General features: G+C 41.3%; 2 protein-coding genes across 10 annotated transcripts in view; both read right to left on the bottom strand.

Annotated features, from left to right (window-relative positions):
- atp5f1c (ATP synthase F1 subunit gamma) overlaps positions 1-25,427 on the bottom strand; it is a 111,519-nt gene that overhangs the window by 30,699 nt on the left and 55,393 nt on the right. The window lies entirely within an intron of this gene.
- gata3 (GATA binding protein 3) lies at positions 1,938-16,728 on the bottom strand. 9 transcript variants are annotated; one of them, XM_063905312.1, is made up of 7 exons: positions 11,847-12,202; positions 11,369-11,738; positions 9,991-10,461; positions 8,019-8,075; positions 7,816-7,862; positions 5,644-5,769; positions 1,938-3,408 (listed from the first exon to the last, which is right to left on the bottom strand). In XM_063905312.1, the coding sequence occupies exons 2-7, from the start codon at positions 11,601-11,603 to the stop codon at positions 3,130-3,132; spliced, it is 1,215 nt and encodes a 404-aa protein (XP_063761382.1). In that variant the 5' UTR covers positions 11,604-11,738; positions 11,847-12,202; the 3' UTR covers positions 1,938-3,129. The 9 variants fall into 9 exon arrangements, with proteins under 9 accessions (XP_063761382.1, XP_063761380.1, XP_063761378.1 ...); XM_063905310.1 differs by having other exon boundaries at positions 9,934-10,461; positions 11,847-12,201; XM_063905315.1 differs by having other exon boundaries at positions 3,153-3,413; positions 9,934-10,461; positions 11,847-12,205.

Here is a 25,427-nt window from a genome sequence, read left to right as displayed (position 1 = left end):
CAGAGAGGTTCTCAGTCCGTTTTTATCCTTACCTGAGCCGGCCGCTGCACATCCAGTCACCCTTGGCAGACGTCCACAGCCAAAAAGCCAATGGAAAAAGGTCATTCAGGGGCCATGGGGTCCCCCCGCGGGGCAAAGCACTCCTCAATCCCTCTGTACACACACACACACACACACACACACACACACACACACACACACACACACACACTATTCCCATTCTCATTCCACATGGCCCCTTGACCTCGCTATTAAAACACAGGAGCAAATCTCCCGATTGGTCATGGCTGCTCAGAAACAAATGACGCCAAATACCTGACTTCTGTATGGCCTTTTCTGCAGGGAGGCATGAGAGGGCTGCAGCCGCTGGATTTGGCATTCCACGTGTGCAAATATATTCCGATATTGGAAATGTGGTTCCCAACAGTCCACATGATTTTTGGGGTAGGGGGAGTTGTGTGAGTTTACAGGGCGACTTTTCAACACCGGCTACCAGAACAAACAATGTGTGTTGCATAAGAGGGGATCGACTTAGCGAGGCCGATGATGTGCAGAAGATAGCCGTAATATAATAAGAGAAGAGAAGAGAAGAAATAAAGACATCATCTGATATTTTCGTATCGGATGTCTTGATAAGTACCTTGTTATTTACTCCTGCAGCCCATCAGGGAAATGTACCTGGATATTGTGAATCAGAGGCTAAATGTCTTTGTTGAGGTTGTTAGTGGACTTTCAAAGTTAAATAACTGCTAAAAAGTAAATATGTCTCATCTTTGCTCTACCACTAGTGCTCAATTTTGATTTGTTGCTACTTATGTCAAATACATTTCTTTCAATCTGTAACATAGCAGACGCGGTGTTGTTGTCTTCGAGATTCATGGCAGGCCAGCCTAAGATGGAAATAGTTATATTAACTTTTCAGTGTTATTACAGTGTGTTGGATTTTTTTATTTTATTAATTTTGTCATTGCATCCCCATTTGTTGTTAAAGGAATAATATTACTAATGTTAGTGTAGTGCACTACTGTACCCATTGTATTACTGTTTGTCTTAGTACAGTATTTGCATCTGCGCTACCTACTATGGTTTTTCAGCTCTATATGACTCACTCTCACAATAATAGCAGTGCATCATCCGTAAAACACTAACTAAGATAGTTTTCTTTTCCCCCTTTGTCCTTAATATCACATGTAAACTGTAGAGCATTTCGAGATGTGGTGAGATTTTGTTTGTGGTCTTCCAACCTAGTATTGTTTTATCCATGGAAATTATTGAATCTTGAGCAGAGGGGATGAACTTTGGAGTAGTCTCACAAAGAGTTGTCATAGTATTCAAATACTGATGAACATCGAAACACTGTGTGGTTATTTCAGCGGTCAAAGCCTAAAGAGTTCCTCTTATTTTCAGCTCATTTCTCAGCAATGTGAGGGTGATGGTTATAGCAACAAAGGTCAAAACATTTATGAAGAGACTGAATGAAGAATGTGTCCATTTTTATGGTCTAGAAAGTACCTCAAAGTAATATTTATCAGCGTCTCTTTGATATAAATTGTAGAAGAAACCTGATAAACAATCAGTGGAAAATGAAATTATGTTTCCTGTTGAATCCTCGCTAGATGAGTTGTATTTGTTTGATGTGTGTGTACATTGCTGCATGTCGATGGAAGTGTATTTATGTATCAGTAGGATGAGACAAAAGCCCCTTCAGAACACGGTGCCTGTGTGGCCTGGCCTCTGTGATCCTGCCATTTGATTTGTTCCTCCATTGCCACTGTTTATTTCTGCTCTTCCTGTTTGTGCTCAACTGACCGTAGGAGTCGTTCCTGTGAATGCTGGGTAAAAAAAGATTGGCAGGGTGTTGCAGGTTGTGGTTGCGGTGAGTAGGTGGGGTGATGTGTCAAAGATCATACAGAAAACACGGCTCTCGACCACAGTGCTAACATGTCAACAGAGATTAAACTAGTTTATTATTTTCAAAGAGGAAAAAAAATTACGAAACAAAAAAGGCAGTCATATTTTACACTAGTGATTATTATTAAATTTGTACAACCATTCAGTCTGCATAACATAAAGAAATAATTCTACATCTTTGTTTATTTCGTATTTTTGGTACTCTGATTTATACATACAAATAACAAATACAGGAACTTTTTTCACAATGCATATAATCTGTGGGCAGGAAGAATGTCTTTCAGGTCATCAAATGTGTGTGTGTGTATGTGTGTGTACGTGGGCGTGTCAACACAAACCAATTGCCCGAGACCTATAGCACATCCAAAAAAAAAAGGAGAGAGCCAGAGCTGCTGACTCTCCGCAAACTTAATGCAACACAATTCACGCAGGCAAAAAACGAGGCCTGCCCTTTCTCAAGTCTCTCCTCTCGTCTCTCACCTCCTCCCTTTTTTCTCTCCTAAGGGACTCAGAGGCGTCCTCTCCTCACTCCTCCGGTGGCAAGTCTCTCCTACTGCTGCGACTCGTACCCTTCTGGTCGTCATTAGCTGCCCATTGGCATTTTTCTTTTTTTTGTTACTTAATTAAAAAGTCTTCATTAAATGTACTGTATTTCATACAATTTGTACAAATATATTCAACGTCTATCTCCAGAAAGAAGAACAAGGGGAGCGGGGGTTTCCTGTTACACAGGTGCAAGGTGAAGAGAGGTGGGCATGGAAACTTCTGGATAGGTCGTTGTAAAAGTCTGTTTTTGTGATGTTCGTGGTGGAAAAATGGCTTTTTGTACACAAATGGAGCTCCTTATCATGTGGATCAGCTGGGAGGACAGCCTCTATGTGGTGGAGGCGGCATCGGATGAGGAGAAAATGTTCCCTTGGTTTGAGGAAAGCAAAATCTTCCCCCTGGAGGTCAGTGCGCCACAGTCAAGTCTGCAAAGCATTCACATCGCAGAGGTACACTTTTGAGTTTATAAAAATAAAATACAACTGAGGAAGAGGATAAGGAGCCAGAAGCCTGTCGTTCTCGCACTGCAGCTGGTGGTGGGACAGGGGGTTTTAGGTCAGACCGAGGAGCAGTTCATTTGTCTTTAAGGATATGGTAGCAGGTCAGCAGAGGTACCGAGGGGTGTGGTGGTGGCGAGGCCAAGGTTTCAGGGGCGGGGAAGAGTAGGGAGCTCTAACCCATGGCTGTAACCATACTGGAAGGGTGGTGGGGGGCGAAGGAGGGGTGCATGGGTGTGGGGGTGCTCAGCATGTGGCCGGAGTGCGAGAAGGGAGGGAAGGACGACATGTGGCGGGAGAGGGCGGCCGGGCTGAAGGAGCTGCTCTTGTCCATCAGGCTCTTGGAGAAGTCGTCCATGCCGTCCTGGGACTTTTTGCTCTTCTTGGACTTGCTGGACATCTTCCTGTTCCGGGTCTGGATGCCTTCCTTCTTCATGGTCAGAGGTCGGTTGATCTGCTCTCGAAAGGAGACAGAGAAGATGGCAAATTAGTATTTTGAGATAGAAAGATATCATCTCCTAAAAGGGGAGATTTAAACATGAAGACAGCTGTAGTTGGGTCTCCATTTACATTAAGAAACACAAAAAAAGAGAAACCTTAAGTAAAGGTTGTCACCAAATTGGAAATAAGAAAGAAATTGTGCCACACTGGGCTTTTTAGTCTGCTTTGAGGCAGATTTGGGGGTTTTGGGGAGACATAAATTGATATGTAAAAGAGTCCCATTACAGAGCAAATCTGACTGTCCCCTCCTGAAACAGAAGATTGTTTATATTTTGCCTGTGTGTGTGTGTGTGTGTGTTAGGCTGGATTTAAATGTTGATTCGTTTAGGCTGAACTGTATCTGTGACTGTGCCAGAAAGAAAGAGAGAAACAGGAAAGATGGAGGGGGGTGGAGGGAAGATGGAGCGAGTGTGCAAAACAGAGTCAGAGACGGAGAAGGGTCTGGCAGCTAACGTCGACCACAGAGACACATGGCCATGACGACCGCCAGCGTCGGCCAAGTCCTCCTTTCCTCCCTCCTCTTTAACCGCTTGGCCGTCTTCTGGCCAAAATGGCCCCAGCTGCGATATTCCAGCATAGGTTTATCTGGGGATGGGAGCTGGATGATGGAATTCGGGCTTTGAGCAGGATTATGAGGGCGGGTGGATGAGGCCGGCTGGCTTCCTCATTTTTCTGAGCGCTTCTTCCTCAGGAAAAGGGAGATTCTTCCTAGCATTTCCTGGCATTTTACTGGCCTGGGTGATTAGTGGAGGGCAGAGATCTATCTGCAGTGATGTGGTTTCACTCTCTTAGATGTGGCTCCACACTGGGGAACTTTATCTACCCTGCTCCCAGCTCTAAGGCATGCTACGCCCACCTAGACCCAGTCAGTCCTGCCCTTTGATGCTGAGATGTCTCACGGAGGAAGCCTTGGGCCTCCGGCCTGCGCCCAGCCGCCGCCCCAGCACATCAGACAAAAGCCATGAGTGTATAAGTCAATGACCACCGCAGAATACACAGCGCAGCCCTTCACATCCTCTTTCCCAACACCAGCAGCTAACCACCTGAAAGCTCGCTTAGAGGTGTCAAAGTGTCAAAGCTGAGCACACTGTACTACGCTCAGAGATTGAAAGATGAGAAAGACAACTTTCACACCGGTGACTAAACCCCTGATTACTGAAAATAGTCTGTCTGTGTTTTAGGTGTTATCAAGGTCTCCTGTTTGTGGCAACTTTCCTGTGTTCACAAGCTTCTTATCTAAGCTTACGGGACAACACACTGTACCACCAGGTGTTTTGGGACACACATGCAGGCGAGCAGGGCTAAATTCTCCACGAAGGATGTGGAATTTGTTTCAAAGGGTGTAACAGAAGTCTGGATTTACCAAAATAAACTCATTTTACAATTACTCCAAGGTCAGGGTCAGTTCAAATGCTAATATGTAGACTGGGAAATATTATTCTTCTCTCCTTTTAACCGTGGTCTGAATCTGTTTCTATAGCCCTATCTGCCAAAAGTAAGATGGGAAAATGATTTAGTATGAGGCGCCTGCGTGACAAGCATGGCAGCAAAGCGAGATACTCTTCCCCTCACACACAGGAATATATAACCTCTATCTGTTGACTGAAGAGGGGAAATATTACCTACATGTGGCCTCAGAGAACTTATTATTATTATTAGTTACAACTACAATGGCTTTTTGATTAAAAGTGACAGCTTTGTGCTGAGGAGAGGAGAGGGAGGGGGAGATAAACGAGTCCCTGGGGTCTTCAGATTGAGGTTGTGAAATGATGTGGTGAGGCGCTAACCAACCCAAAACGAATCATGCGGATTGGTGGTCAGAGGGGGGACTCTGAGTCCCTGGCGAACCAAAAGGCTAGAAATAAGGGGGGGAAAAAAACGGCCTGGAAATTAATCGAATTTTAATTAAGCCCCTTCTTTAATATTCAAAAGCAAACCGGCTGCGGGCTTGGTTCACTTATACATTTTAGATTCGCACTTACTGCCAATAAATCATATTAATTCCACACTGTTTGTTATCACCGTGGTCCGGAAATCCTCTGCAGGGACAAGTCAGATAAAATATGCAGAGGAGGAGGGCAAGGTGGGGCATGATGGGAGAGAAATAAAGACGGAGATGGGGGAATAAGTATTCAGGACATGCTGTTCGATGGGTTACCGAGATATCCTATGAAGGTTTATTACTTACATTGTGCAGTTTGTAGTACAGGCCACAGGCGTTACACACCGGGTCGCCGTTGGCGTTTCTCCGCCACAGCGTCGTCGTCGTGGTCTGGCAGTTTGCACACGACGTCCCCGCGCGTCTGGCTGCAGACTGCACAAACACAGAGGGGCATAGAGCGTCACATGACCAGGTAATTACCCAATCAACGTGGATGCATTCAACACCAACATTAAGGGCTGCAATTCCTGTAAAATACGTGATTTTAGCACTATGATATGGAAATATGGCGTGTGTTGATGTTATTTAAGCAGGAGTTAATAAATAAATGTTGGGTTTAAATTGATCCCCAAAATTTCAGGCTGTTTTTTTTTTATTTTAGCAGACCTGTATATGGCGTCTTGCATAATAGCCTACAACATATCTATAAATGCAATACAAATGTGCCATTTTATTAATTTTCATTGTAAATTAAATCCATTATTTATTTTTCCACTTATGTGCATTGTGTTAAAGCTGTTTACAAAAAGATAAATCGTGCTGGTCAAAAAAAAAAAGCTGGATGTACATTCTTAATGTGCACCCCATAATTCTTATTTTGTCATTTTAAAAATAGCTTAAAATAAAGACAGAAATACCCAAAACAGAGCTGCTTTCACTCAAGGCTAAAAATAGCGTCATAGACCACATACCTCCTGAAGAATAAATATTTACAGAAGACATAAAAGCAGTGCCTTGAAATGGGAGAGCTATTAAATCTCATTAAATGTCCCCTTTAAATGCAAGGTTGTGCCACGAAGGCCCGTTTAAAATGTCGACCTCGTGACGTGAAACAATTAAAGGAAGAACATAAAGATTTAATATCGATTAAAAAGCTCTTATATAAGATGATTCTGAAACGTGGATAATGTGGAAAGAAAATAAGAAGATATCATGCAGTGAAATGAACCATGAGCAATAATTGCACGCCAATTAAAAGCATAATAAAAAAAGAAAATGTGGATATTTTTAGCTTCGCTGCAGGCAGAGTAAAAGCCTCTCTTCATCCTGACACAGTGAAAGTCATGTCTTCCATGGATTTACTGCCTGTCTCACGGCCCAGTTTGCAGCAATGGCCTGACATTGATGTTATAATCTCTAAAAACAATCGATAGACAGGTGAGCGCAAAGGACACACTAACGTAAAGGACTACATTATCTCAGGGAGGGATTTCCAATTATACACATGTGGTGGCCTAATAACCCCTGCTGTGTGCTGTGAATAACCAAACAGCTCGGAAGAATAAGCCTTATTAAGTTCGTATAAAATGTGTTATGATCTTAACATTTACTGCAGTATTTCTTCAACCACTTGATTTAAAAATATATATATATTATTACGCGCATGCTGTAAAATCACCAAATTCCTAAATATTTTCTGCCAAATAACAATACATTTGAGCATACAAGCTATTATTACATCGAAATTGTCCGATTGGCAGGTCATCTATTGGTTCTATGGTTTCACTTTCTGGCCTATAAATAAGATTTATTTTTTTATTTTTTTAATAATAGGTCCAATGTGGCATGCCATTACCCACCTTAGCCACTTTTTGCACGTATTTAATTGGAGAATCTAACACTAAATAAGCTCAAATCGTGACTTTGTGCTGGCCTGTGTGTTTTGACTGGGGAAGAGCGTTGTGTTGTTAAAAGCGACTTATCTGCGCTGCTCAGATATCCGGCAGCCCTTTCCTGGGAAGTCAGGTTTTCACATTAGAGGCGAAGAGGAGAGAAAGGGTCCAGAGCAAGACTGGACAGCAATACTTGCATCGAAAGATTTTGCACATATAAGAAGGCAGGGGAACTCCTCTAAAGATCAAGATGCAGCTTTGATGATAGGGGCTTTCCCTGACATAACTGCAACAAAAAAAAGTACCTCGAGCAATCATAAGAATTTAAAAAATAGCCTACAAATGTATCGTAAAATGTCAAATAATATTTAAAAGATGGAGCTCAGTGTGCGTTTTTGAATGCAGGCCTGCAGCCACAAGCTATAGAAGCTCTCTTTAATGGAGGCAATGCATCTCCAGAATAATACACATGGGGCCTAAACAGAATAATCAATGACAATTTTAGCAAATAAAAAATAGCATCGTCATTGCATTTTAAAAAAAACGGTGCAGTTTTTTTTCTATGGTAGTATCTGAAAACAGAGACCTGCACTTGTCGAGTCAATTTCCTGCAGCTAATAGGCCTACTTCTTCCTGGATAGGGGAAAAACAGAGAGAGAGACGGAAATGTCATCAATAGAGAAATGTGGTGGAGACGTACCAGCCGCCGCTTGGGTTTGATGAGAGGGCGATTCTGCCCGTTCATCTTGTGATAGAGTCCGCAGGCGTTACACAGATAGTGACCCGTACCGTCCCGCCTCCACAGCGGAGTAGACGTGGCCCCGCAGTTCACACACTCTCTACCTTCTGCAAGAGCCAACACACACCCACACACACGCACAGAAAACATGGAGACAGTACCAGGTCAGTTAGTCCTTTAAAAATAATTATTGATGCATGTAAATAATGCTTAAAACACCAATATTTAATCTTGTAAAAACACGCAATATGCAAAAAAATCCATCAACAATCATGATAATATAATATTGCAATACAGGTATGACTTATACTGCAGCAGATATTTAGTTTATACCACAAACATTAACTCATTAGACACGTGCAAATGTTGGTTATGATGAATACAACAGTTTTTGTTAAGGTCCAGATAACAGAAATAATTGTATACAAAATGTTTTAGACACACGGCCTTTATCGGGGTTTTAAAAATAGTCCGTGATAATTAAAACAAAAATATCTTGTAAAAAAAAGCTTTCTTCTTTCTCTTATCACCCAATACATAGTATAAATAATAATAACTTTAATTCGCAAATTGATTTTAGTTTTTTTCTTTTATTTTGAAACGATTGAGGGGTTTGACTAGCACTTCTCTAGTGACCCCGACAGGTGAGCCGCGCACTGACAGTGTGACTATAGAAAGAGAGGGGGGGGGGGCTGAAACTGAAACAAGGGTGCTGCAGCCACACTCATATTATTTGAAAGCAGAGACTCACACAGGGCTTTTGTGCAATGCAGAGCCTTTTTGCATTTTCGTGTAGCTGCACTTCCCCTTTTTATCGAGCTGCAAAAACACACACAGCCCTACTTCACACAGAGACATGTCAGGCCGGCTCATGCCAGTGTTTTAACGTGACAGACAAGCAAGTGTGTAACAAATAAATCTATTTTTTTCTGCTGCTGCAATCAGACATGATCCAGTGCATATTACTCGAGTAAAAACAGGTCTCTGCAATGCAGATTTAGAACATTAAACAAGGTGTGTTTGACGCAAACACTGCACTAATAACGTCTGAATACTAATCATATCGTGAAATATCTTAAAACGCACATTATCCTCCAATTAAAATCTTTATTTGCATTAAGTGTGTGAATGCTGAATAATCCCGATGATATGCATCAACTAATCCACAGTTTTCTATACTCCATTCAAAGCCTCTGATATTAATCTCATTACAGGAAACTGCTTTTCAACTGAGCAGCAGCAACCTTTAAAATAATTACCATCCTTGCCTAACAATGTGGAAATGTTTCCCCACACTCTCTCTTTCCCTTCCCTCCCTCAGTGCTTCGTGCACGGCAGAGGCTCAGCCGCTTTTCCCTGTGAATGAACGAGCAGCATCCGGTGCTCTCGCGCTGGATAAACAATGCAACTGTGGCGTGCACTGGTGTGACAGTAATGGGATTATCCTAAACATATCAACGGGGCGACACTGGCCGGAGAGCTGGCTTCCCCTCTGTCTCTCTCTGACTTTGTGGGTGTAGAGGAGGAATAAAAAAACATGACCTAAATTAATTTAAGCATTCGACCCCTTTGCTTAATGATTAATTTTTTAGTTCGGGTAAAACATATCTTTAGTCTGGGAAAAAGATTATCTTTAATTGTTTCAAATTGTATATTTTTAGCTTTACTTTAAATTCAATGTATTATTATTATTGTTTGTATTATTATTGTTGTTGTTGTTGTTGTTATTGTTATTTTTATATCAGATGATGAAAGAAAGCTTTGAGGCATATTGTATGCCTGATTATAATACAGCTTGACCTGCATGGCTTTTAGCCCCAAAAGGAGAAATTGTTCATGTGAGGGATGAATGAGCTGCTCATGGGCATTTTTTTAAGTATGAGATTAAACATGGCTGATCATTAAGGCTGCAAATCTGGGGAATAATGTTAGATCAAAAGGGAATGTAATAAAGCGCACGCCTACCTGAACAGGACCTTGATTTTGGTCTTGTTTTGGAACCATAACTAGAAGATGACCCACCTATCAGGCTACTTGGTGGGAAGAGGCCTGGGCCGTATTCAGGGACATAGGATGGGTATGTGGCGATGGGGTGGTGGTGGGCAGAGGATGACCCTGCTCCGATTGATGCCACGCTTCGGCTGTGAGCTGACTCCAGTTTCATACTCTCGGCCAGGGTCACCTGGTATTTTATGCACTCTTTGTCCTCCTGCCGCCCGGAGCCGGAGTTGGATATGCCCGGGTCCGGGGACACGTCTTTCGGCGGGGTCGGGGGAAACGTGAAGAGGTGCGGACTGGAGTGACCGGTGGACAAGGAGGAGGAGGAGGATGGGGGGTAGACGGACAGGCTGGCCGGGGAGCCGTGGTGCAGGGGGTTCTTGGGGAAGGGGCTCAGGTTCCAGGGAGAAGTGCTGTGGTGCGGCGCAATACCTTTGCTGCCCTCCAGCCAGGGCAGGGAGCCGTGCAGTAATGATGGACGGCACACCTGGCTACCTGGGGCACAGAAACGCAAGGAAACATCACAAACTGACCTCAGTCTGCAACCATACAAGCACACTTTGATGAACCATTTAGCAGCGTAAAACTCGAGCTGTGTGTTTGAACAAGCCCTCGATTAATCACATACTGACAGGATTTAATTTGCTTCCAGCTTTTTATTTAACATTTCTAACAAGATTATATCACTTAGAAATCATTCGATTCCCTGTTATGTATAGGAACGCGTTTCATATGCGTATATTTGTCCGGTGCTTTTTCTTTTTACAGACCTTGATGCAACTAAATGCTTGAAAGTCAAAAGCTTCAATAGAGACAACGTGGTGAATTAACTGTTGAGGAAGTCTACGATATAGGGAACTCTAAAAATAACTACGACCTAATGAACAACATATTATGATATAGATAAATATAGAAGTGAAAAGCTGCTATTGAAAATGACCAACATATTCCAGGTGAAACTGAGACATCTGTGCCAACATATATATATATACATATATTTCATTCGTAACTAAATTGATTTGGAAAATAATTTACGTGTGGGATGTTAAAAGAAACTTCTGACATTTGAGTTAGCTGGGTGTAATATTTGTTTCCATGTCTGTGAAGTTTACACGGGGATAGAATGCGATATAAGCGGTAGACAGAAACCAAAGACCAACTGGAGTTAAACCATACATATTTACGGCGTGGTTTCACAACACTTTAGCTCTCAGGTTTTTAAGACGAAGTCAACTCAGGCCAAAGCCGAAACCTGGCCTGGATCACAGTCAGGTAATGCAAACAATTCTAAACACAGTGACAGTAATTGAGTATTTGCGTTAGAGTTAAATTACGCACAGGGACCTAAAGGGGATAATGTTCGCATTATTAAATAAAAAGCCTAAACAGGCGCTTTACTTACTGTGGGGAGGAGGAGGGTACCTCTGGACGGCTCGGACTGAGTTTCCATAGTACGGAGGGACGTGGTTCCCCTGCGCGTCGATATTAAAGAGTACATCCACATCGTCAGGTAGCTGGTACTGCGAAGGGTCCATGTATGAGTGGCCGAGGCCCGGGTGATGTGAGCCGGGGTGCTGCTCATTTAGCACAGCGGGGTGATGGCTCATCCATCTTGGCTGATCAGCACTTACTTCCATTGCTTTTGTTGCTGTTTTTCTTTAGTTCATGCACTCCGAAGCAAATCAGTACAAGTCACGAGATAAGAAGTAAACTGTCCCAAATCCGTGTTTCTTTCAGTTAAATCCACAGGTTCCGCGCTTGCTTCCGATCACCTAGGGACAGAGAGAATCATGTATTGTCTTCTTTATTTTTTAATAGTTCACATGCAGTACGGCTAAAATAAATGTTCCAGGGTTAAAAAGAAAAAACACACAACCTACCCCTACATTACAAATGCAACAAAGCTGTTGTCATAATAATACGTCCAAAATGGAATCCAGCTCCACGCAGAGTTCCTGAACTTCTCTCTCTCAGAAAAAAGCGTTTTCAGCTAGGCTCAACAAGTAGTGAAGGTCTGCGCAGCGGATGGCTTCACTGACCGGCACCAGCAAGTTAAACTCTGTGATCAAATCTGTTTGTGCGCAGTTGTACCCTCTCCATTAACTCTTCTCTCTCTCCCTCCCTCTCGTCTGTGTGGCGTTTGCTCGCTCACCCTTGCTCTAACCCTCTTTCTCTCTCTTGCTCTCTCTCTCTCGCTCTCTGCTCTTTTTTTTTTTTTTTTTTTTACAGTGAAGGCATTCTTTCAGGATGGCGCCAGGCAGCTCAATGCTTGCAGACAGCTGTGGCGCGACGCAACTTAAGGAGGGTCTGTCAGTGTCATCAGTTAAGGGGAGGGGCCTGCCCTAATTGAATATAACGTAGGCCAGGAGAGAGGCAGGAAGATTTCTTCCAATGACCTCCTCCAAAAAGATATAATTTATATATAAGATAATTATTTTAAATCGGCCCAGTAAAACTTTACTCATTTATCATGCATGGAAACAAACAAAAAAGGCTACACAATTAAAAAAAGAAAGGTTAAGTATTCTCCCTTCCTAAAAAAACATTTGAAATAAAATTCTTTTTTCACAACAGTTTGCGTTTTTTAAAAGCTTGTTTGTGCAACATGGAGGGAAGAAGAAAAGCTGCAGCAGAGCCTGTTGCTCTGGGCTAATGGCAGTTTGCGGGACATTTACGCTCTTAAAATTGTGACAGTGCGTCCTCTCGCGGTGACAGGCACGTTATTTTAATGGTAGATCCCAATTGAGCCGACCTCCTCACCGTGAAGCAGGCGCGGAAAAGGACAAACTGGGACTCTCACTGATCTTAAGACTGCGAAAAAATAAATCAACTAAACCCTAAAATGTAGTCTTTTATTGGCTGCCAGTTAACTTACAAGCATCTGAGCAATAACCTACCCTCAGACAAACAGACAGACAGAAAGACAGGCAGACAGGCAGGCAGGCAGCAATGGCTCATGTCATTATTCATTCAAAACAGTGCATTAAATGTAACGTGATACAGCTCACATGAAGGGATTTACCCCACCTAGCTTTTCGTCTTTTTTTAGTCTAACAAATAAACAACAATCGTTCCGTCAAAAAATGATCTCTCTGAATCAGAGAGGAGTCCACTCTGTGTTCAGTTTCATATGCATGATGCTTCGCAAAGGGGGGTGATCCTTGGGAAAGTATTTTATGTCTGAAGCCCAGTTTGGCATCTCCATATTCTCTCATATTGGCAGCAGAAATATTGTGTGTGCGCGTGTGTGTGCGCCAGTGCGAGTGCGTGTGTGGTGTGTGTAGGGGGCAGCCGCAGAGACGATACTGGATATGACGTCACCGCAGTGTTTCAAAGTCAGGAAATGAGTCCTCACTCCCATAGAATAGCGTAGCAGTGGGTAGGCATCGGGGGCGCGCACGCCCTTGCACCACGACGCACTATAATATCAGGTAGGATCGATTTAATGTGGTTGCACCAAAGTGCATGACATGAAATTGACCATCCGTAATTGATAGTATCAATTATAAAAAGGCTATATTTTAATCATTCGAATTGTTTAACCCAAGGCCATGTGCTCAGGCGATGACTCCATTAGTTATTATTTATGTAATTCTCATTTTCTACTAAATTTTCTTTAATATCGAGGTTGTTCTGAGTAACTGAGCGAGATTTGGCAAAGTGTTGTATATTTTCTCTCTCCAGGATAGCCCTACCTGGAGAGGGGGGAGAGAGGGGGGGGGAGTGTTCCTCACTCATGCAAACCTGAGACTGAACTTGGATGCAAACTGCCATTGTCAAACTGTCAGCGGACTTGTGTAATTATCCTCCTTGAAAAGTATCGCGGAGCCATTATCCACAAAGTACCCGTTATAGGTGCTCAGAGGCAACACATGACGGTAAATGTACCCTAAAATCCCGATTATGTGTTTTTGTTTCTTGACTTGGATGTATCGAAGCTTAGAGAATGGGACATGGAAGCCATCCCATGACTTGATTCCCGAGCCTCCGTGTCAATAACGCCGGAGCTTATTCAGCACAGAATACGACTGGCTCTCTTAAAAAGTTGTCATTTATAATCCCAAACCTTCGCTATATGAGGGGAAAAGAGTGGCTTCAGTTCCTTTTCTCTGTCAGAGTGTGTGAGTCTAAAGCGTTGGTCTATTTTTGAATGTATTGGCCTACAAATACAGAGCTGTTGTGCGTAAAGGTTGATTCATAAAAGTAGGCGAGGGGCCAATCGGGCTTCTTGATGGCAGAGATGTGATTATGTCAGCCAGCTGTGATTAAAATCAAAACATGGCACAGTTTCTTTTCTAAATCACGGCTGAGAATTTAAGACAGGAACAGATTAATCCATTGCCAGTGTGAGGGATGTTTTAGATAACGTCTGTATTATGTGTGTAAGGTTTTGTATGTGAGTGTTTACTTTGTCCCCCAGCTTCCTGTGAATGACTTCATCAGCAATAACAATCACTGTTTTCACTCAGAAATATAATTTTTCTTCCGCCAGCTGATTTATCAAAAGTTAGGCAGATAAAATCACACCAAAATAATAATAGGTTATTATAAATAATATATATACAAAATACAGTAGCCTACTATATATTAGTAATACTAAATATGAATAAATATATAAATACATAAAATCATGATTATACATGTTTAAATTACCTGCACATATAAATGCTTCTTAGAAATTAGAGCATTCAAAGACAGAATTATTTTACAATATTATTGTGTGTGTGTGTGTGTGTGTGTGTGTGTGTGTGTGTGTGTGTGTGTGTGTGTGTGTGTGTGTGTGTGTGTGTGTGTGTGTGTGTGTGTGTGTGTGTGTGTGTGTGTGTGTGTTTTCATCAAAACCTTTGGTGTCTGGGTTTTATCATATTTTGCTCACTTAATTCCAAACTAAACTGTACTTACGAGCATTGAATCTTAAATATGAAATAATTAAAATTATATGGCGAACATACATCTGTGATATAAATGATGAAAAGAGTTGAATGCTACATGTGTTTCCTGATATAACAATGAACATGCCCAGTCACTCAGTATTTAAAATGCTCTCCGTGAGATCGTGATATGTTACTGGTTAAATGCTCATATATTTTGAAACCACGACAGCTAACCTTTATGTTAAATTTATTTTACCCTTTGAGTCATTTGTCACCTTTCTAGTCTTTTCAAGAAAAGGGAGCTGCTATTCTGTCAGCATGTGAACCAACTCTGCTTCTCAGAACAAAACGAGGGCGTCAAATTCTGCTTTGTCGAGCGTGTAAAACTTGAGGTGGATTTCCTAGAATGATTAAAATGAGAACATAAGCCGTAGGATAAATCAGCTTTTCTTCGATTAAAAAAAAATAAAAAGAAGAAGTAGCACATCGTATTTTGTGTCATTCTTCCCAACAAAAAAAGAAAGAAAAACAAAACGGTCTGCCAATTGACTGATGCTTATCAGTGTCTATATCGCTCCCCGCCAGACGCACTGATGTAATCTTTCATTTAGCGTGCAAGGCCTTTTCACCTCTTAGATCCCCAAAAGAAACAAAGTCATTCATATTTTATCTAATTTATTAATTCTGCTTTATACATGACATCCTTTTATTATCACTAGAATTTCCTGAGTTCACATTTTGAACCTAGAATTAACGCAAAATCTTTAAGTATGTGTGCCATAATAAAACAAATGACACAAAATGTAAATTAATCCACATTCTCTCTCTTTGTCACGCTCCGTTTAAAAAAAACCCCCACCTAATATTGTTTTAAACAATACAATATTTAATCCAATATAAGTGAACAGTGTAGACATTTGTAAAATATATTAAAATATATATAAAACACCGACTAGGATCAAATCAAGGGTGCGCCACGTCTCTTTGCTTGCACTTGGCCCGTAACGTGTGATGCCCTTAATTTGGCATCCTATTCATTCTAACATCGGCCATATCAATACATATCGACCAAGACGAGATGGAGGAAACTAATAAGAGAGGAGGGAAACGCAGCTTCAGCAAACTCAACTCCTTTTTTTATGACCGCTGGCAATAATCAGATCAATTTCACGGCTTCTATGGGATCCTGCTTATACCGCCAACCTGAGCTAGGTAATAGGTTGTTAAAAACCTCATCTGCGCTATTTTGGGGGTTCGGTTTTGATGTAAGTGGCTAAATATTTGAAGAAATGCAGGTAGCTGGCCATTTTTTTTTTTTACATGTCAGTCCCAAGTGACACAAGCGGAAACCATGACTAATAATTACCGTAGCTAATTTCGCTCTCGGTCAACAAAATAACAACAAACAGCTCACAACGACGTTAAAGGGCAACAATGGTGGACGTTGTGGACAGTGTATTATCAACACCCCTTTTTCAGCCAGTGCACACAGAGACAAATGAACCGGCACCTTCCTATCTGCATTTAACCAAGTCCCGATTTTTTTCCGTTTTAATTTCATTTTACGCACAAGTTAACCCCTTCGCAATAGTTTCCCATTATTCAAAAACGAAATACAACGACAGCGAGGGAAGAGGCAGCCTATTGGACAGATAGGATGCTGGAGAGCAGATATTAATATTTACTGACCTGTAGTGGACGCTGATCGGAGACTTTTTTCTGCAAATGTGAAGAAAGAGTGACATAGAGTTGGAAACGCCGATGGCATTTAGAGTTAGACGGAGTGACAGTGAGAGCCGTGCACGAAGAAGAAGCTGAAAAACCTTCTCAGTGATGTTTGGTGGTGTGCGCCCTCGGTCCCGGAGTCACATCATCATATAACACTGCAAGCAGAGACACCCGTACTGACTGTATGCACGCCAGCACTTCCGGGTCTGAAAGCATCACCGTAAGAGGAACAGAAACCCAATTAAAAGCTATAGTCACTCGCTTGTTTTTCTGGCACTATGTAGGTCTGTTTCTTTTTATTACATATTGTAGACTATGTTGTATTTTCGGATAAGCCTGGGATTTTCATTGTCAACGCTCAAGGTATTGTGCACATGACAATAAATCCTTTGAACGATTGAATCAGAAACCAATGGGAATGCATTATAGCGTAAGAATAAAACATGTTTTATTCAGGCAGCCTTTTATAACACCTTTCAAAAAAATACATATTCCCTTTTTTGATCCCAGATATACTATCATTATTCTTTTATTTTCCTTGTAATATTTCCAAATAAATAAAGGTAACACCTGACCATGCCAGGTAATTCCTAAGCCAAATATATGCATCCTTATATTCAGATGTCCATGAGCAGTACATTCAGAGCATACAATAGTATTAGATGTTTAAAATTTGGACATTTATATGACAGATGTGTTATATTTGGTCCATGATCAACACAGAATTCAATGTATTGTATTGTCACTAATAAAACGGTGCCTGTACACTTTGTGCTCTGCAGATATTTCAGTCCTGCACATCCTTTTGTGTTGCAGGAGCAGCCTTTCCTCCCCTCTGCCTGCCACAAAGGACAAATGAAGCCATAGCTGCTGCTGTTGTCTAATCAACAGAGAAGATCCGCGCCAAACTCCGCAGCAATTAGAGCTACATCTGAACAATGTCTAAGCAAACACATCTGCAATCTTTCCATATCGAAATGCGGTCTGAGCTGCTGGTTTGTAGCAGTTTGTTCTGAAAACGGAAAAGCTTCCTTATGCATCCAACCCGGAGCACAGAGGCCTGCTAGCTGCTTATTGACACCATGGTTCATTGAAAGGAGCACCAAGCAAATCCGATCCTTCTCTCTGTGAAATGCACTGAGGGAAAAAAGAGCGAGGAGGAGAGGAGAGGGAGGATGCTGCAGGCTCGGTATCTCTCATGTTGCGCCTTGACTGTTCGAAGGAGAATGTAAACTGATCACACCCAAATCTATCTTTGGGGAAGAAATTCAATTAAGGTAATAAATTAAAGATAATCGGCGCAAACGTTGTAGTATAAACTTACGAATGCCAAATATGTCTTTTTAAATCAATGAATTATTCAGTTTCCACGCAGCAGAGCATTTCATTTATGGAATTAGTGTTTCAATATCTAAATAGAATTAGAAATTCCAGATAGTAATGATTTATTAATCTGCCTTTGACGTAAATAAAGTGCTTATTTCTGGGAATGATTAGCTTTTCCATTTCAATGTAAAGGTGCAGTTAATATGATAAATACGCATACTGATTTCTTTGATACGAGCTAATGAAAAACAACAGTTAAACCATATTTATGCCGCAGATAATTAAAGCATATTATAGGTTTAATAAATAGGTTAATTATGAGGAAAATAACGAGAATCAATTTGTTGTGTTTTGCTATTTAATAAGGGAGGAAATACATTTTAATGTTTGAAAGGGAGTGGATACAGAATGCATTTTTTTAGGAGGAGGGGGTGCGGATTTTGTGGAGTTAATTAATTGTAAATGGAGAATGTGAATGGTTCCGGGTTTACGTTACGTTACTACGCTGTAGGCCTATCACATTATGGGGTGTAGTCTCCGTTTTGCACTTTATTCTATCACCGCCTGCTGATATTTATAATCTCAGCAGCAGATATAATGAGGAGTTAAGTGTCACCTTTATATTCCGATTTAATACAGCAGCATTTTTTGGTTGCATCACGTTTTTTCTAAGTTAATTTTGCAGCAGTGCAGCAGCGCTTTATCCATAAGCCACCTCTGCACCGTGGCTTTTCTGCCCGGTTAGTGCATAAACGGAGTGAATCATTTACGGTCACCCGCTTTTATAGCCTCGTGGTGTAGCCTACATTTTATTAGTCACTACCCACTCCAAATGTGAAATACACGCTGCAGTATATCTCTCTCTTTTTCTCCCTGCCTACATGATTCCTCGCTGTAAATGTCGAATAAGATGACCTTAATTTGAGACAAAACACCTCCAAAAATGTATGGGCCTCGCATTATCTATTTACTTATTTATTTTCTCAATGTGTTTTATTATTCTCGTCCTGTGCACCCTCCAAACGTTAAGCCAATGTGTGCGTTTTTTTCAAACGCCAGCTTCTCCCTGCGATTTTATTTTAAAATATTAGGCCGAGGTGGGGAGAATTATAAACGACTGTGCTCTTATCTGCTCCCTTCACGTATCCAGGATCACAGAAGCTGATTAAGAAAGAAGTCACAGCCAACGCTGGATTCATAATGATTTGGAATAATGAATCCTTATCTCCCCTCTGCAGATTATCAGCCTTTCAGCTCGCCATGTTTTGTTACATGGGATAATTTATTGCATCTAATACATCACAATGAATCTGATGGGGGAAAGTGATGGCCATGTTAGCAGAGAGGCTGCTTTTTTATATCCCGGGGCAATGAAATGCCTTTAAGATTTTTAATTGGTAAAATATAAGGGGGATCTGATAAACAGAGGAAAAAAATAGAAGCACAGAGGTATAATCTTGCCTGCTAGTGTTCCAGCAGCACTCTGCACTATAATTAGTGTGTCAATTTCAACCTGAAATTAACAGCATCGACCTGCCATCTCTGCCTCCGCCGGTGGAGTCAGCTAGATCCTCATTTCGCATGATTTATTTTTCACCAAGAAGAGATAATTAATCATAAACACTGAAAAACAGTGCAGCAAAGTGGAGATAACAAAATATTTGCATCTAAAAAGATTCCATGAAGCTAATTCGTTTCCAGACCCCCTCCATCCTGAGCCCACCTGATCTAGCTGCAGTTCTCATGAGTAGCCTACCTCCATGATTTTTTTTTTGATTAATCTTTGGGTGGCGATGTGTCATTAATCACCACATAGGTTGGGGGGGGGGAACGGAGACATTTGGCCCCTTGTGTAAATAGCAGCTACAGTGTGGAGAACTGTAATTGTTGGATTTTGGATCATGTGCATGAGGCTGTCACTGTTGTTGGGAAATGTGCCATCTTATTTATTTATTTTTTATTTAAAGGGGGAGGGAGGTGCAGCCTGGTAGTCTGACAGCCAGCAGGATGCAGTGTGCTAATATAATAAAAATATTAACTATATATTGGTTATTATTATTATTGTTATTATTATTATTATTATTATTATTATTGGATAATCATTCTTTGTTTGGAACTCGTCCTTGGCACAGTGCCCGTGCAGCTCTGAATTTTTGGATGGTGCTATGTTTAAACTTGGGCATACTCACCATGCCAGGATACATTTGCATTTTATTTGCAGCTGTAATTAGCTGATCAGCATCTCTCTGTCTCTCTCTGCCCATCTTTCTTCTCATTATGATTTTGTGTTCCCGCGCCTCTTTCACTGCCTCCCCCCAATCCCTCATTTTCCAATGTCCTGGCAGCGCCACCAGATGTTTATCTGCTTTATACCCTGGGACACTGCCATGTCAAATAAACCGGGGATGGACACTTACAGGGGGCTGGGTATCCAGGCAAGCCCCTCCTTCTCCTCCTCTCTGCTAAATAATCCTGGACTGGGTGGCCACTGGGAGTCCAGTGAGGGTTTCATATGGAGGTAAAAAACAACCACATCACGGTGGTTATACTCTGAAATAGCCTGATTTAATTCACTCTGAAAGAAAATCTTTTGTAAGCCATATATAGGGCCGATGCTGCGGCCTGATACTGCAGATAGAGATGTGGAGATGAGCTTAATGAGATGCGAGGCTGGGGAGTTGGGGGACAAACATCCAGTCAGGAGTCCTCCCAGGAGACAGCAGCACAATGCGACCCGCCCGTTTTCTGCAGGGGAATGTACTCTCCCTTTAATGAGCAGTCGTTTATTAAAAACACACACTCTCTTAACCTCATAATTGAAAAATGGCTTTCTCAGGAGCCCCTCAAACCCCACAATGTAGTTGCAAGTATACAGTAGCTATCTCACTGTAGATCACCTGTGTCGCAACAATCACAACAACACGTCAGAGGGTTTCACTGAGTCCCCAGTTGGCCATGATATACAAATATTTATCCACTGATAAGAAAGTGCCATGATAGCAGATAACCTCCTCTTCCACTGCGTCAACACTCTTTGTCTGTACAGTCCCAGCGATCCCTAAATATTTCTCTTCCTCTTTATAAATGTCTCTCTTTCTTTTAATTTGTTGAAAAGTAGTGCAGGCATGATGGATTTGTGTAGTCTGACCCGGAACTTAGCATCCCAAGGGATCCCTCTCTAAAAGCAATACAACAATATATTGGATATTGGAGCTCTGTGGTTAACACACATTTATGATACTTAGGCTACATGTTTTGTTAAGCAGGATAATCTCCTAATTTTTGCACCACTTCAATTATTTTTTTACGTAAATGCAATTGCCAGAAGTAAGAAGCTAACGTTAGGCTAAAGGACCAAGGTAGTATGACTTCACGGCAACACGGCTAAGCTAAAATAGGCTAATGTTTGGCCTGATGGCGTTGAGTAGTCTCATTTAGTAACTTATTAGCAACCGCTGTTTTTATGACACTACAAGTTTCAGACTTGTACCAGTGGGGTATTTGCCGACGTATTTTATGTTGAAGAACCAAACATGAGAATCTCTTCAGCTTGGGATAACCACAGAACTTATTTCACGAATCTAAGAGCACATTCCAAAAACCTTGACTTCATCATGGGAACTGGAGCTGGTAAAATGCTAACTCATTCCTTTTAGGACTCATTCCTGCATCACTCTTTTAGGAGACTCCATAAGCTGCTTTAGTCAATAACTATTTTTGGGGATTTGGAGAAAAGAAAGAAAGAAGAGAAGAGACGGGAGTGGGAGGAGGGTTTCCAAAAAAAAAAAAGAATGAATGAAAGAGTCGCTTGATTTCCCTCGCAATCCAAGGAACAAATAGCTAACATTTAACGTTTACACCCTGCCTGGAGACTCACTGGCGCTGCAAGGCCGAGCCGAGCCAGGCTAAAGTGTCCCGACAGTCTTTGGAGGGGTGTAAGTCTCCGGGTATCGGGTTCTCCAGATCCCCTTTAAATGACTGTCAAAGAGGCAAATATCAAATTGCATGGGGGTCTCACCCTTCCCGCCCCCTTGCTCTCTTTTGCCAGCCTGGCACCAGTAGTGCGTTACTGTAATCTGATTACTTTTACAGGAAAGACGGGATTTACAGGGATTTCATTCTTTATTTCCAAATTGTGCATTAAGCTGTCATCAGTGGTATTGAAAACAGACATCAGGCAAATATTAGGCTTTAAGGAGTTTTATTTTGAAGGATTTATTTTAAGGGATTTTTTATACGGATAATAATTGATCATACAGTTGTAGAGTTTGCAGCACTATTTACTAAGTTTTTAGTCCAATTTAAGACATAATACAATGAAGCATCACAATAAAAGCTATAATTAGCCATAAAGTTCATAAAGTAATTGATTTGAGAATAAATTATGATTTGTGTTTAATAACTGTGGTGTAATATCAAGCACTTCACTTCAGAATCCAGAAAATAAAAGGTATTAAGTGACAGCACACACTAGTGGTGAGCCAAGGGTCAGGACCCCCTAAAGGGGTACCACATCAATCTGAGAGGTTACCTGATCTTTTGCTTTGGCAAATATAGCAAAAACATGATATGCACATCTATTTGCTTTATTATAATGCCATGTATTACATAGATAATGCTGCAGGTGTTTTTACATCTGAAGCATCATCTATGCTAATCACACAGCGCAGACAGCAAGACAGATATCTATTTTACATTTTCAGCATAGCTTGTATATTGGTGTGCTGCTATAAGATACATTTGATCTAATAAGAGTATATATCTTCTCACTGATGGTCAAAGAATGGAAATCAAAAACAATATCACCCTCAGAAGAAAAGTCTGTTTCATCCCTTAAAAGGGCAGAAATCAGTGATGCTATTATACACACAAAGACACTGAACCTCCCATTCATCTACACAGATAAATGCAGTTTTGAAATCTCTATACTCATTTTACCCACTCCCCACTTTCCCAAATTAGACACGGCGCCATGTTGAAAATAACATCCCTTTTACCAGTGTATAGCCTTATCTACAGAAGGCCTATGCATTGTCATTAATCTTCACCAGGCTAATTAAATTAATCCATTGCCTCTTGGCACTGGAATATAACGACCACCACTAAATCCTCTGCAGGAAAACGGTTTTGTTGTTAAAGAGTTTTCTGCTTTAGTAGCAAACAGCACCAGGCAAGAGTCATTATCACTTCCTTTCATTTAATTTGCAAGCAGTTTATAAACACAAGTACAGTCATCAGACCCTACACATAAATGATGTATATTATATCTTGCTTACTCATCTAGAATTGGAGTTCATTTATTATCCGGAAACAATTACAAGCTAAAAAACACCTGACACCAAATACCCTTAAACTAATCCAACCCTAACTTTTAAAAGGTTAAAAACCTGTATTTTGTTCATGTAAGCACTGCTTTTAAGTTATTTTAATATCATACAAATGACAAAGAGCTTATAATAGTATAAATTAAATACATTTCAAGTCCCCAGCGATTGAGTGTATTTAAGCTTTGACATATTTGCTTTACATTAAAGACAGATGCAGGTAAAGGCTTATACCTGAGGTCCTCTGCAATCCACATTAAAGCTGTTATATTTATATTGTTGACCCTATACAAGATGCCTGTTTCCTAGTCTTATAAGTAGTACTAGGATGGGTTAAATGCAGAGGACCAATTTCACTGTGTGTGCTCTGCTGTGTGCATGTATGTGACTAATAAAGACGGTTTCATTCTTTAGGGGGGAAATAAGTTGGGTCACAGTCTCACACAACACATTAAACAGGCATTGTCAAAGAGTGTAATTTATTTTATATATGGCAGCTTTTTAGGTTTCAGTGCGTTTCTCTGTAGGCGGAAGAAGGTTGCAGCGTTGTGGATTTGATTGACAGTGCGTCCGCGGGATCATGTTTAATCCCTGCCTCTCTCGGGCCTGCTCACAACTCATTTCACCACCGCGAGATGGGGGACTCAGATGGTTGCCGGGGCAACGGCGATAGTGCTAAGCCATTTCCATTTTCTGAGAACGAAGGGGGGGGGGGGGGGGCTTTTGCAACAGAGGTCGTCACAAAGTCATTCACAAACACAGCAGAGGGTGTCATTACTCTGCAGATTCCTCGTTACTTTACTCAGAACAAATTTGAATTCACTGAATTACTCGCTAGGGTTAGGGTCTTACTTGTAACAAAGTCTTTGAACAGGCGGAAACAGAACATGCGATACTGTTACAGTGTGGAATAACAGGATGTTAACAACCTTAAAACTAGACATGAAAGGGTTAAACACGGTAAAACTGACATTTAACGTTTCCCTTCCTGTCCCAGCTCCATCAGCTCCAGTGACGGCCTCCACGAGAAGGTGAAGATGAACCGGCCTTTCTGATCAAAGCACTGCCTATGAAGCTCAAGGCTGGCCTTCCTACTCTGGTATGTTGCTTTATTCTGAGGACGGACACACACACACAAACACACACATACTTCACACACTTTGAGCGGGAAATGTCTGCGCTTTCAATCAGGGTGCACAAACCTGCCATCTTTCTTTTTGGCTTTTTAAATCGACTTCACCTGCATCTGGATCCTGCGCCTCCCCGGGGTGTTAATGCGCTGCTTGTTAGTTTTAATTAAGTCGCCTATAGCCGAGTGATCAGCGAGATCAAGGGCAGTATTTTAAATAAGAAGCACACTGGGCCTCCAGTAAACTGTTGGCTGCAGCTCTCCGTCACCTGGCTTCATTAATTCAGACTGTCTTTGCCCTTCGGTTGACACACCTGTCAGAATACAACCCACTCCTCACTCCTCACTTTGTCCTGGCATCTGCGGTCTCCTCATTTTTATTTTCACAACTTCTCTTCTCAGCGCGGAGCTACGGGCGTCTGCAGTTTGTTTGGTCTGTGTCTACACGATAAAGAGGAAAGTTAGGTGAAGGACAACAATCGGCAGGAGGAGACTGATCAGGAGGAACATGATAATAAGGCTAATAAGGTATCTCTCTGCAGCACATTGTTGAAGAGTTTGCATGTCGCCTATGAGGCTGCTTAAATTAAGCCACATCCAGCAGGGTTTTTTTTATATAAATATTGAATATGCAAACATGTTTGACAACGAATAGTGTAATTGCAGAGGATGCTTTAGGCCCGTCTTTAAAGGAAAAGCTTTCAAAATATTCAAACTGCCCTCCTTTCACATCACATCCCCAGCAGCTTCTGAAAAGCTGAAGTTAGAAAATAGTTGATAAAGAAAAGAGGAGATCCACAGGCGCAGGAGATATAGAAGAGATGCTCTCAGGCTAAATAAAGCCTGACGCAGGCAACACATCTGATGAAAGGTTGGGTTATTGTTTCAGGATCAAGCAGAATGAAACTATGAGTTTCAGATTGTTGAGGGAAAATGGGTCTATTATGCAGTTATGAAATTGTAAAAGAAGTAGTAATATATTGAATGAAGCCGTTTAGATTCAAGGAACCTGATTAATCATTCCAAAAGTACATTAAAATGGAGTTAATTGCAATTGCTAAATATTTTCGCTGTTATTGT

Source organism: Eleginops maclovinus, chromosome 17 (genome assembly GCF_036324505.1).
Source record: "Eleginops maclovinus isolate JMC-PN-2008 ecotype Puerto Natales chromosome 17, JC_Emac_rtc_rv5, whole genome shotgun sequence".
Classification (NCBI taxonomy): domain Eukaryota; kingdom Metazoa; phylum Chordata; class Actinopteri; order Perciformes; family Eleginopidae; genus Eleginops; species Eleginops maclovinus.
This window is presented reverse-complemented; position numbering and strand designations above follow the sequence as displayed.